At 42.0% G+C, this 12,448-nt stretch overlaps 1 protein-coding gene across 18 annotated transcripts in view; it reads right to left on the bottom strand.

Moving 5' to 3' along the window:
* Adam22 (ADAM metallopeptidase domain 22) overlaps positions 1-1,030 on the bottom strand; it is a 207,373-nt gene extending 206,343 nt beyond the window's left edge. For all 18 annotated transcript variants that reach the window (XM_051174550.1, XM_051174551.1, XM_051174553.1 and 15 more), the window contains exons 1-2: positions 927-1,030; positions 304-464 (exon numbers count right to left, since the gene is read on the bottom strand). In XM_051174550.1, the coding sequence (XP_051030507.1) occupies positions 304-464; positions 927-1,005 (240 nt within the window). In that variant the 5' untranslated portion in view covers positions 1,006-1,030. The remainder of the gene's footprint in view (positions 1-303; positions 465-926) is intronic.
* Positions 1,031-12,448: the final 11,418 nt, after the last annotated feature.

Genomic DNA, 12,448 nt, shown 5'->3' with positions numbered 1-12,448 from the left:
CTCTCGCCCCTCGTCCAGGTTACTGGATTACCAGGGGCATCCACCACCATACCCTCCACCCTACCCCACCCCTTCTGCAAAACCCTGGGCCCCTGGGCCTGTGCTTCTTTGGTTTTTTTTTTTTTTTTTTTTTTTTTTTTTTCTGTCTCCTTTTCTCCTCCTTCTTGCACCAGGAGCATAATGCATGAGTCGCATTAGGACTGTGCTCTTTTCACCCAGCACACCGCGTCTCCACGGCAACCCCAAGCAAACGTGGGGCCGTGGGGCTGCGCCACCGACCACCTCCCTCACCCTGCCGCTCACCTGCTGGCCACCAGGGTCGCCCCGCACCCGTGTGTTGAGCCGGTCGTGCCAAGTTTCGTCCTCGCTGCCCAAGCGGTAGATGAGACGCAGTGGCACGATGCTTTGGCGCTCCTGGAAGCGGTTTTCGTCCCCCCTCTCCAGCTCCCTCAGTGAGGCGTCTCCTTTCAGGCAGACAGGCAGGAGGGCAGGAGGAAGTAGAGAGAAGCGACAAATAATAATAATAGTAATAGTAATAACAACAACTCTGAACCACAGTCTTCCACCCTGTAGTCCTACATCTCCCCTACGAAAATTCCCCCGCCTCCTCCCTTCCGGACCCCATCTGGGAAGGACGCAGAGACACCAGCTGGAGAGCTCTGAACCAGCTCATCCAAGAACATCCCTGGGCCCAGAAACAAGGCACCCCTTTCCCATTCTCCTCTTCTTCAAGAAAAAATAAATAAAAAAAAAAAAAGGCATTTGACCCCAGATTGCCGATGCATCCTCGAGCCCCCGACACGTTTGCTCCTTTCTCACCGCCCTTCAAAAAGCAAAAACCGCGCACTGTGCAAACGCGGATGCGGCTTTTCGAAAGGCCTCGGGGCTCCAAAGAGTCCTGGAAGCCGGGGCAGTGGCTAACTTACCTGCCGGACCGCAGCGCACCAGGAGGTAAGTTCCCAAGACGCAGAGCAGCCAGAAGGACGCGGCGGCCGCTGCTTGCATGGTGGCGGCGCTCAGCTGCTCGTGCCCCGACCGAGGGCTCCGACTCCCCGCCGCCCCTTCCCGGCCCGCGCCGCTGCCGCTGCCGCAGCCGCCGCTGCCTCAGTGCTGCATTGTGCCTCGCGGGCGCTTCGGTGGCGGGGGCAGCGAACGAGCGCCGCATCGGGCGCCAGGCTGTAGCTAAGTGGCTTCTAGCGCCTCCCACTTCATCCCCTGGCGGAGGCCGGGGAGGGCGGCCAGCTCGGCGGGGAGCGGAGCTGGGTGCGGAGTGGGCCTGGTGCACTTTCCCCCCACCACCATCCCCACCCCGCGCCGCACCCGGCGCGCACCGGAGTAGCTGGGAAATGTAGTTCCCTCCCCGCATCTCTCTGATCTCCACAGCGACGCGACGGTCGCCACCCAGAGACTGCAGACCCCAGGAAGGAAAAGCGCCAAGAAGAGGTGAGGGACACCACCTGCACGGTTGCAGCAGCGGGAATTCGCCCTGCAGTGTCGCATTGTGGCTCACGAGTTAGCAGTATTGCTTGTGTTACCAAGCGACCGTGCCCTATGTTCATTCCAAGTCAATCATTCCACAGATACAGATCCTACTATGTGTCAGGTGGTTGCAGTGGTAAAGGACCAGGGTGTGAGTCACCCACTTAATTTAGATGCAATTAAGAAAGGCTGATTCGGTAAGAATTTGAGCAGGGTGGAGTGGGGGTGGGAGTAGGGGGGCGGGGAATGCGGGGGTAAATGTTTTTATTTGAATGGGTATTTTGCAGTGCAGGTGTGTCTGCGCACCATGTGTGTGCAGGACTGTTGGCAACCAGAAGAGAGAGTTTTGGGTTCCTGGGACCTGGATCCAACACATGTCCTCTGTAGGATCAGCCAGTATTTTAACCCCTGGGCCATGTCTCCATAAGCAAGCCTTTTTTTTTTTTTTTTTTTTTTTTTTTTTTAAGTGGCTTTTAATTGCATTTTATGTTGAGTACCCAGAGGAGGGTCATTAACCCAACACCAGGAGAATCCCAAGACTTGTCCCAGAGGTCTAGGCGGGCTCGTGAAGTATGGTTGAGCCCAATTCTCAGTGGTTTGTGTGCTTCCTCAAACCTGTACAGGTAACAGATAGGGGAACTATACTTTCTCAGGCTGCCCCTACCCCACCCCACTGCAAATGTTAGAGACTCGTGGAGATAAAAATAGTAATAACATAATTGTTAACATAATTAGCACTTGCCCTTTACAGGTTTTGAGATTCACATACACTGGCATTTGAGCCTCAGGTCAAAAATGTGAACAAGAGAAAGGAGAAAAGTAAGGATTAGATCAAGTAGGCTTCTTCCCAGGGATGGGTCAATATATATGTAAATCAATAAATGTAAACCACCTTATAAACAAACTGAAAGACAAAAAACACATGACCATCTCATTAGATGAAGAAAATCCTACACCCCTTAATGGTAAGAGTTGTAGAGAGATTAGGGATCCAAGGGACATACCTGAACATAAGAAAGGCAGTTTACAGCAAGCCTATAGCCAACATCAAGTTAAATGGAGAGAAATTCAAAGCAATTCCACTAAAATCGGGAGCAAGAAAATGCTGTTCATTCTCTCCATACTTGAATTCTTAGCTAGAGCAATAGGCACCTGAAGGATATCAAGGAGATTGAAAAATGGAAAGAAGTCAAATATCTTTATTTCTGTGTGATGTGATTGTATGCATAAGTGACCCTAAAAATTCCACCATTGAACTCCTACACTTTCAGCAAAGTAGCTGGATACAAAATTAAGTCACAGAAATCAGCAGCTTATCATACAGAAACATCAAACAGGCTGAGAAAGAAATCAGGGAAACAATACCTTTCACAATAGCCTCAAATAATAGAGAATATCTTGGGGTAACTCTAACCAAGCAAGCAAAAGAAAGACTTGCATGATAAAAACATTAAGTAATTGAAGAAACAAGTGGAGGAAGACATCAGAAGTTGGAATGATCTCCCTATGCTCATTGATTAGTAGGATTAACAGAGTAAAATTGGCTATCCTACCAAAAGCAATCTACAGATTCAATCCTCATCAAAATTCCAACACAATTCTTCACAGATCTTGAAAGGAAAATCTTCAGCTTCGCATGGAAACAGTCAAACAAACAAGAGACAGGATAGCAAAACTGCATAACCAAACAACTGTTGGAGACATCAACATCCTGATCTCAAACTGTACTACAGAGCTATAGTAATAAAAAGAGTATGGTTTGGGCACACACAAAAACAGACATGTCAAAGAATAAAATCAAATTGAAGACCCACATACAAGCATATATACCTATGAACAGAAGCCGGAAATACATACTGAAAAAAAAAATGCAACATCTTCAACAAATGGTGTTGGCCAAATATTTTTGGGAACTACATGTCAGAAGCATATTGAAATGTTCAAGTCTTCAAATCAGTGAGATAGCTGAGAATCTTAGGTGGCATGCAGTTGTCTATAGCTTGAAGTAGATTTCAAGAGTCCATTAGGCCTTAATAAACAGAGTTCTGTTTATTGAGAATTAGAACCTGAGGCATAAAAATGTGTTTTGTGTTCTTCCTCCACACCAAAACTCAATTATTGACTGGTTCTCCCAGCTGAGAAGAGTTGTGTAAGCTTTATAATTATTGCATTGCTCTAAGATGAGTGTTTACTTTTCTTTTCTTTTTTTTGGGGGGGGGGGATGTTTGGCATATGATAAATAATTTCAAAAAACTAAGCATATCAGTTTGATGTGACAAACATTTAAATAACTTTTTTAAGGTTTGTCTTAGCTTGTGTTGCTAAAGCAATCATAGCACAGACTAGGGAGGTTAAGTAACAAACCTTTAAGGAACTGAGATGTAACAGTCCTGGGCTTTGTAGTTAGCACTACAAAGCAAAACACAAGGAACACAAGGACAATGAGACATTTGTCACAGTGCTGGAGGTCAGAAAGCTAGGAAGGCACTGCAGGATGTCCTATCAGGTATGGGCTCCTTCCTGGACAGAGGCCACCTTATCTTTGTCCTTATGAGATGCAAATAGAGCATTCCTGCTCTCCTCACTACCTTTTGCTCTCTTTTATAATGCAGGCATTAATCCAATTGTGGAGGTTTCACCCTCCTCATGGCCTAATTACTTCTGAAGACCTCATCTTCAAACACTTTCTTAGTGTTTGGAGTGATACAATCAGTATTAGTAGAGGTTAAAAGTATCTCACTCATCAAATTTATAAGTCTGGAATCCTAGATGCTTGACATATTTGAGAAAACACAAATGACAAGTTATGTTTCATATATATATATATATATATGAAAGTATATGTATATATATGTATATATATATACTTTTTAATGTGTGTGTGTGTATATCATGGGCACATATACATGTATTGAAAGACCCCCACTATGCTTATTGCCTGTTTAAATTGCTCTTGCTAATTTGCCAAGGTCAAGCTATGAGAAAAGTACAGGAGGGAACCAGATGCTGCTCTCATCCAACGCCAACCAGATATCTGTGGTCTGCAGCTTGGACCAAAGCAAGGTCAGCAGGACAGTGTCCATTATGCTGAGAGAGTCGTAACTGAATTCTTTGTATTCTTTGTGCCCAATCCGAATAACCAACTGTCCTTGGTTAACTACAACTGCTACATTTAGATGAAACAATGAAGTCCCTGTAACCATGCTTCTGCTTCTGTAAGCCTGCTTCTTGCTACACCAACCTTATATAAACTGCATATGCTTTAACCAGGCACGCTCTCTCAGTCTCTCGAAAGACTAGGGCATCCATAGGTACCTGTGTGTAAATAATAAATAACCTCTTGCACTTGCATCCAGTGGTCCGGTCTCGTCTCTTGGGGGCAAGGGCCTTCCCCCTGACAGGCTCCAAACTCTTGGGGTCTTTCAGTATACACACAAGCATGTGAAACCCTAACTTTGAACTACTGCTATTCCTAGTTCCCTCTCCTGAATGCTGGTGTTATTGGTCATTGTACCCTGTCTCTTCACATATGTTTGAATGGAGAAGTCTCTAAGAGGAAAACTAAAGATTTTGTAGTCTAAAATTTTTATAATTTCATAAGTATATGTATTTAAAGATGACCACTTGGAATTGGTTAATCCATCAGGGTTCTCATCTCTGGAGAGGACTGATGATTCTCCTCCTCTTAACAGTTAATAGTTGTCTTTAGCTCTTCACCTAGGGGGAGACACAATGAACTCACAGATTGTACTCACATATACATGTATGTATATAACAATAATGATTAAGGAAGAAAACATCATGAATTGAGAGGGACACACAGGAAGAACTGGAATGGGAAGAGAGTTGGTTAGAAATGTTATAAATACAGTATTCATAAAATTCTCAAAAAATATTTAACATAAAATGACAAAAGTTTATAAACTTTTGTCTTATTTGAAATATGAATGAATATTATAAGAAAAGAGCAATGCATTAAATATTTGTTTGTATTAAAAATATAAAATGATATGGCCTCTGTGACTTCTAAGCAAGAAAAAAACTAAAGTATGTTTGTATCAGAGAATGTTTATTTTCTGTTTGACTAAGAACAAATAACATTACTTTATTATACCAAGGCAGTAAGAAGATCATCTAGTTAATCAAATAGAGTTATGTTATATTAATTAATAGCATTATAATTATTATAACAATCAAAATATACGATTTCTCATGATGCCTTTTGGAAGGGCTCTCCAAATCTTTCTGAATGAAGGTGCTTCTAGGGTTACTTGCTTGTTTCATATGTCTATTTTTAAAATTTGTTTAATTTTATGTTTTAATTATATGTTGATGCATGTATCTATTCTTTATCAATTAAGAATTGGGAGTCAGATATCAAGGTAAAAACCAGAATGATCAGAGAAGTGATAGAGAAGCCTCCAGTGACCTCTTATATCTTTGGTTCCTCCATCCAAAAGAGCTGAGATCCTTTCTCAGTCTGCCTTACTACTTCCTGTCTCCTATCGGTCCTCAGTCCTCCAAAACCTCTATGGTTGCTTTTAGTCACCTAGTGGCTAGCTCTGCCCTCTGACTCAAAGCAAACTTTATTGTCAGAATGCGATCAAAATATCTTACAACAATGTGTGTTGGCTTGCCTGTAAATATGTGCACCATGTGCATGCCTGGTGCCCACAGAGGTTAGAAGAGGGCTTTGGAACATTTGTAACTGGAGTTTCAGGCCTTTATGGCTGCCATGTAGATAACGGGGGACAAACCTGAGTGCTCTGCAAAAGCAGTAACTGCTGAGCCATCTCTCCAACTCCTCCTTTTATATAATTGAATTAAGCCAGAAATCACTAACACAAAGAAAACAGGGCCCATACCCACCAAAATATTTAAACACTGCATTCTGATTAACAAATGTCTCAAGAGAAATATATTTAAAACAAATAAAAGCAACAGAAAAAAATTAAAGCAGTAATCGATGAGCTTGAAAACAGGAATCAACAGAGACAAAACCCAAAACAGGCTCTTTAAAAAGATCAGCAATTAACATGGACTCAAGGTAACTAATAAGGAGAGAAGACACAAATACTAATAGTAGAAGTGAAAGAGGGCCAATGACTCCTGATGGCATAGACATTAAAAAGATTACAAAGGAATATTATAGACCCTGTCTTAGTTAGGGTTTTATGTGTGAAGAGGAACCATGACCACAGCAACTCTTACAAAGAACAACTTTTCACTGGAGCTGACTTACAGTACAGAAGTTTAACCCATTATCTTCAAGAAAGGAAAGATGGCAGCATACAGGCAGACAAGGTTCTAGAGAAGGAGCTGAGAGTTCTACATTTGGATCCTCAGGCAGCAAGAAGAGAATGTCATACAAAGCCACACCTCCTAACAGTGCCACTCCCTTTGAGACTATGGGGGCCATTTTCATTCATATCACCACCACAGACACTGAGTCAATAATAATAATGTCCTTTGAAAACATGGAGCTTACAGAGCTTTGGTACAGCGACTGGCAAATTCTACCAAGCTTTAAAGGAAGAAATGGTAGCAAATTCTATGAAATTTCTTCTAGAAAACAGAAGCAAAGTTTTCTGTAATCGTAAATGAGGTAAGCATCCCATGGCACAAAAAAGAAAACATTATGAGAAAGAGGAAACTTTAGACCAGTATCTCTCATGAGCACAGACATAGGAAACTGTAGCCCAGTACCTCTCATGAACATACACATAGTAAACCTCAGGAAGAAACTAGCAAATTGTGCTCAATGAACTAAAAGTAAAAGATTCATTTCATAGAATTTTTACCGAGTATTCTTGAGACCCTGGGTTTGATCCCCTGTTCCACATAAACTAGTTGTGTCATTTGCATGTAATCTCAGCACTTGGGAGGCCAAGGTGGGAATACGGGAAGTTTAAGGGTCAGTTTTGGCTACAGAACAAAATGGAGGCCAGTCTAGGATCCATGAGATCCAGTCTCAAAAAAATAAAGTAAAAAATGGGATTTATTCTAGGTATGCAAAGGTAGTCAAATACATAAAAATTAATGTAATCTATCACAACAGGCTAAAGAGGAAAAATAACATGAACATATTAATAGATACAGAATAATGAAATGATTAAAAATAATCATTCACTGAGATTAAAAACTTTCATAAAATCAGAAAAAAAAGGAGAACTTGCTCAGTTTGATGAAGAGTAGCCATTAAAAGCATAAACCTAAAATGTACTCAATGATGAAAACTCAGATGCTGTTCTCAGACCAGGACAAGGCTAATATGCAAGCTCACCCTTTACTCAGTGTGGGAAGAAAGGACAGCTTCACCATCAAGAGGCCATAACACACACAGAAAATGAATGCAGATGCCAACTTTATGCCTTCAACAACAACAACAACAACAACAAAAACGAGCTCTGAATGGATGAAGTGCAAAAATAAAATAAAAACGCCTGGGAGATAAGGGGAGAAAAGCCAGCTAGCCTTGGCTTGGCTGTGGCTTGTTGAGATCAAGAAATGAAAGCCTGACCCATGATCATTTCTATTAGAAGTGTCTGTGATACAAATAAACTCAACGGCATCTTTGAGTCTTTGGAGGTGCTTTGTCTCATAATGTTTTGGAAAGGCTTTTTTTTTTTTTTTTCTACCTTGCAGATTCTTTGCTTGTTTTCAGGGGATTCCTGTGTGTAAAAGCATGGGTGTCTCTGAATCTTCATGGATATCTTGTGCTTTTTCTTTGGCTCTTCTTCTTCTGTTTGTTTTGTCCTATTCTGGGTTGTTTTTATCTTATTATTATTCTTTAGATGCCTATATATGGGTTCTAATGAAAGGGAAGATGGGAAGAATCTGGGAGGAGTCAGGGGCAGGGAAACTGTAATCAGAATGTACTGTATGAAAAATATCTTTATAATATCTTTAATAAAAGAATGAAAAGAGACTTCTGTGATACACATTGTCAAGAAAATAAAAAGATAAACCAGGAAGGAAACATCTCCAAAATACATTATCTGAAAAGGCCTGCAAACTGAACCTATACAAAGAACTTAAAATTCCAAAAATAGGAAAGCTGTCTCAGTTGACAGAATGCTTATCTGGCACCCTTAAAGGGCATGATGGTACACACCAGTAACACTGAGACTTGGGAGGTAGAGGCAGGAGGATCAAAAGTTCAAGGTCATTCTGAACTGCATAGTAAGTCTGAGTCTAACCTGGACTCATGAGATTGTCTCAGAACAAAAATCAACCCCACTTAGAGATGAAAACAGTGAACTTCTACGTTAATAGACCTGTCATTTCTGCAAACGGATGGAACTAGAAAAAAGAATCCTGAGTGAGGTAACCCAGACCCAGAAAGACAAACATGGTATGTACTCACTCGTAAGTGGATATTAGATGTAAAGCAAAGGATAACCATACTACAATCCAGAGCTCCAGAGAAGCTAGAGCCTTCTTCCAGTAATTGATGGAACCAGATGCAGAGATACACAGCCAAGCACCAGGCCAGGCTCCAGGAATCCAGTTGAAGAGAGGAAGGAGAGAATGAATGCATGAGCAAGGGAGGTCAAGATCATGATGGAGAAATCTAGAGGCAGCTGAACCATGCTCATGGAAACTCATCAACTCTAGACTGATGGAGTTGGAAACTCCATGGAACCAAATTAGGCTCTCCATATATGGGAGACAGTTGTGAAACTTGAACTATCTGAGGGGCCCCTGGCAGTAGCATCAGGGTTTATCCCTGGTGCATGAGCTAGCTTGCTGAAGCCTATGAGGGCAGGCAGACTTTTCATCCCCATCAAAAGAAAAATCTGGAGTTGTTTTCTTTCATTCACAGGAAAGGGATTAAAACAAAAACATCATTATCCCCAGTGTTCCTTATTCTCCTTTACTTTATTGTATTTATATTTTGAAGAGCTCTGACCCATCTAGAAGCCCTGGAAAATACTGCATTAATCCATTGCCTTGGTTATATTCTTGCTGGACCAAGACTCAGGTTGCACATAACAAACACTGATAATAAACGTGTTTTTCAGCAGAGAGGTTCAGGGACCTACCAAGTCAGTAACATTGTAGAATTATGGTGGTTTGAGTTGTTCTAAAACATTCTCTCCAAAGTAACAAATCACTGCACACTGAACTTTCCAAACACACAGAAGGTAGTATAGTGCCCTGTAACAAGCTTTCTTTTAGGCCAACTGCCAGCTTCCAAATAAAGACACAGAGACTTCTTAGTTATGAAAGTTTGGTGGTATTATTATCATTAGTATTGCTTGTCCCACTAGCTCTTATAACTTAATTTAACCGTTGATCTATGTCTATGTTTTAATCTCAGGGCTTTTTACCTTTCTTTCATTCTGTATGCCCTACTTTCCTGCTTTCTTTGTGGCTACCTGGTTGGTGGCCCCAGGAGCTTCCTTCTCTTTCTCCCTCATTCTCTCTCCTCTCTCAAGCCTAGATTCCTCCTCCTACTTATTCTCTCTGCCTGCCAGCCCTGCCTATCCTTCTACTGTCTAGCTATTGGCCATTCAGCTTTTTATTAGACCAATCAGATGCCTTAGGCAGGCAAAGCAACACATCTTTTTTTTTTTTTTTTTTTTTTTTTTTTTATTTATAATTTTTTTATTTAATTTTATATAACAAAGTCCAATTAAATGAAAACAAACATTTATACACAATATTTGGGAATTTGGGCGTCCTTCTTTCCAAACTACTTCCTGCTGGTAAGGGGCGCTGTCTTGGGGGATTCGAAGAAGATTCAGATATCCTAGCTGTAGTCTGTAGGGCTGTTTGTCCAGCTGTTTTGAATGTAGGATCAGCTTGTACTCTGTTTCAGGCAGTCTGGCGTGATCAAACCACATTAGTCTGGAAGGAATCCACATCTTTTCATTTTCTGTGGAAACAAAAATAGAAATACTTTTCCCCAGTAACTTGTTCTTCAACTTAAATTTTGGAGTCAAAGCGTTTTGTTTTTTTTTTTTTTTTTTTTTTTTTTTTTTTTTAATTTACATGTCGATCCCAGTTCCCTCTCCCTCCCCCCAAGCCCTCCCTCCCTCCTTCCCTCCCTTTTATCCTCTCTGCCCTCTCACATGCACTCTAAACACCCTCCCATCCCATCCCCCCACCACAATTCCATATGTAGGGGAATGCCATCCAGTTGGGGTCATGTAGATCTCACAGGTCATGTGAAATAGGGACTAGGGCTTCTCTCCTGTCTCTAGAATAAGGTAGTTATCCCTCCATGGGGGATATGTTCGCAAAGTCCTTTTGTGCACCAGGGATACATCCTGGCTCCACTGTCTGAGGTCTCTTAGACTGCTCAGACCTTCTGGCTGAGACCCATATTCAGGGGGGCCTGAGTCAGTCCCATGCTGGCTTCCCAGCTATCAGTCTAGTGGCCGTTAGCTCCTCCTTGTTCAGGTAAGCTGTCTCTATGGCAAAGCAACACATCTTAACATCATTAAACAAAGGCAGCATAAACAAACGTAACATACCATAACATAGTTAAAGCAATAATAGTCCACAACATTAACAAATGTAACAAATCTTTACATAGTGAAAGTAATATTTCACAACAGTGTCAGTGCACTAAATCCCAATTGAAGATGCAAAAGATTGTCATCTATGAGTGAAGCCCTCAAACAGAAAAGGCTTCTGAGTCATGCACAGTTCGATTCAAAGGTTGTACATGACGGATGGTAGGGGGGGGGGGGAAAGTTAAGATGTTATGGCTGCTTTCCCAGAGGACCTGGGTTAGATTCCCAGCTACATATGGTGGTGTGGGACTACCTGTAACTCCAGTTCCGGGTAGGTCTGATACCCTCTTCTGAGGAAGACAGACAGATACAGTGGAGGTGATAGTATGACTATAGACCAGTAGACCATATTCATCTTGACCTTGCTTTAATGTCTGCTTTAAATGTCTGGTTGTATTGGGGAAAGGGACATACACAGAAGCCTCTGTTATACAATGCCAAGTTTTACAATGGAAACTCCTTTGTTCCTGACAACTAGAGGGCCCAGTCACAGGGAGTGCATAGAATTGTAAACTCTGTGTTTTCATCTCAAAAGATAAACTCCCAAATTGTCCTCAGTTCCCAGACCTGAGGGTAGTGGAGGTTGAATCATAACTTTGTGTTTACACCAAACATAAGAATTAGGGGGAGGTAATGGGGTGGGGAGTAGAAGGGCCTGGAGCCTGATGAAACCTTAACGGGTTTGGACACTCCATTTGGTATCATCATTCATGGCTTCCACTTTCTTGATCTGGTTGTGGTGGATCCATGGTGTGATGATGCCAGCTGCTTTCACAGACATAGTAGTAGAAAGACTCACCTTGTAGGGATCTTCCCAAGTTGGTTCCAGTGCTCCCTTGGCTACCTGTTTGACCTAGACAATATCACCACAATCTAACAAAGGGAAACTTGCAGACTTAGAAGTTAGCTGGGTCTCTCAGATGGTTTGATGAATAGTCTTTGTGGAGAACTAGATGGCCTGTAGTGACTTGATAAAGGAATGGTTGGAGAGGTCTGCCAACCGCTGGTCTCTAAGCCTGGGAAGCAGTCTGGGCAGGTGTTCCCAACATAATCTCATAGGGATTGAATCCCTCCCCATGTGGGAATCATTAGGACTGAGTGAGGCAAAGCAAAGACTAGATTCTAATGAATCTAGTCTTTTGTTGTTGTTGTTTTTGTTTTACCTGCACAAAAGTCTGAGATCTATATGCAAAACAAAGTTTCCAATCTATTTCTACAGCTTTCACTATTGAGAACTATGGCTACACAAAATGGGACCATTGTCAGACCCTATTGCTGGGGGAGGCAGAATCAGGAAACCAGTTCCTGGAGGAACTTTTAAAAATACCGTTTAAGAATTTTCAGTCCAGGTGAGGAACACTGTACCCCTCCAGAAAAGGGATCAATAAAAACGGGCAAGTACTTTTATCCTCCTCTGGCCTGCAAGAGTCAGTTTTCCCAGAATT

Source organism: Phodopus roborovskii, unplaced genomic scaffold (assembly GCF_943737965.1).
Source record: "Phodopus roborovskii unplaced genomic scaffold, PHOROB, whole genome shotgun sequence".
NCBI classification, from domain to species: Eukaryota; Metazoa; Chordata; class Mammalia; order Rodentia; family Cricetidae; genus Phodopus; species Phodopus roborovskii.
This window is presented reverse-complemented; position numbering and strand designations above follow the sequence as displayed.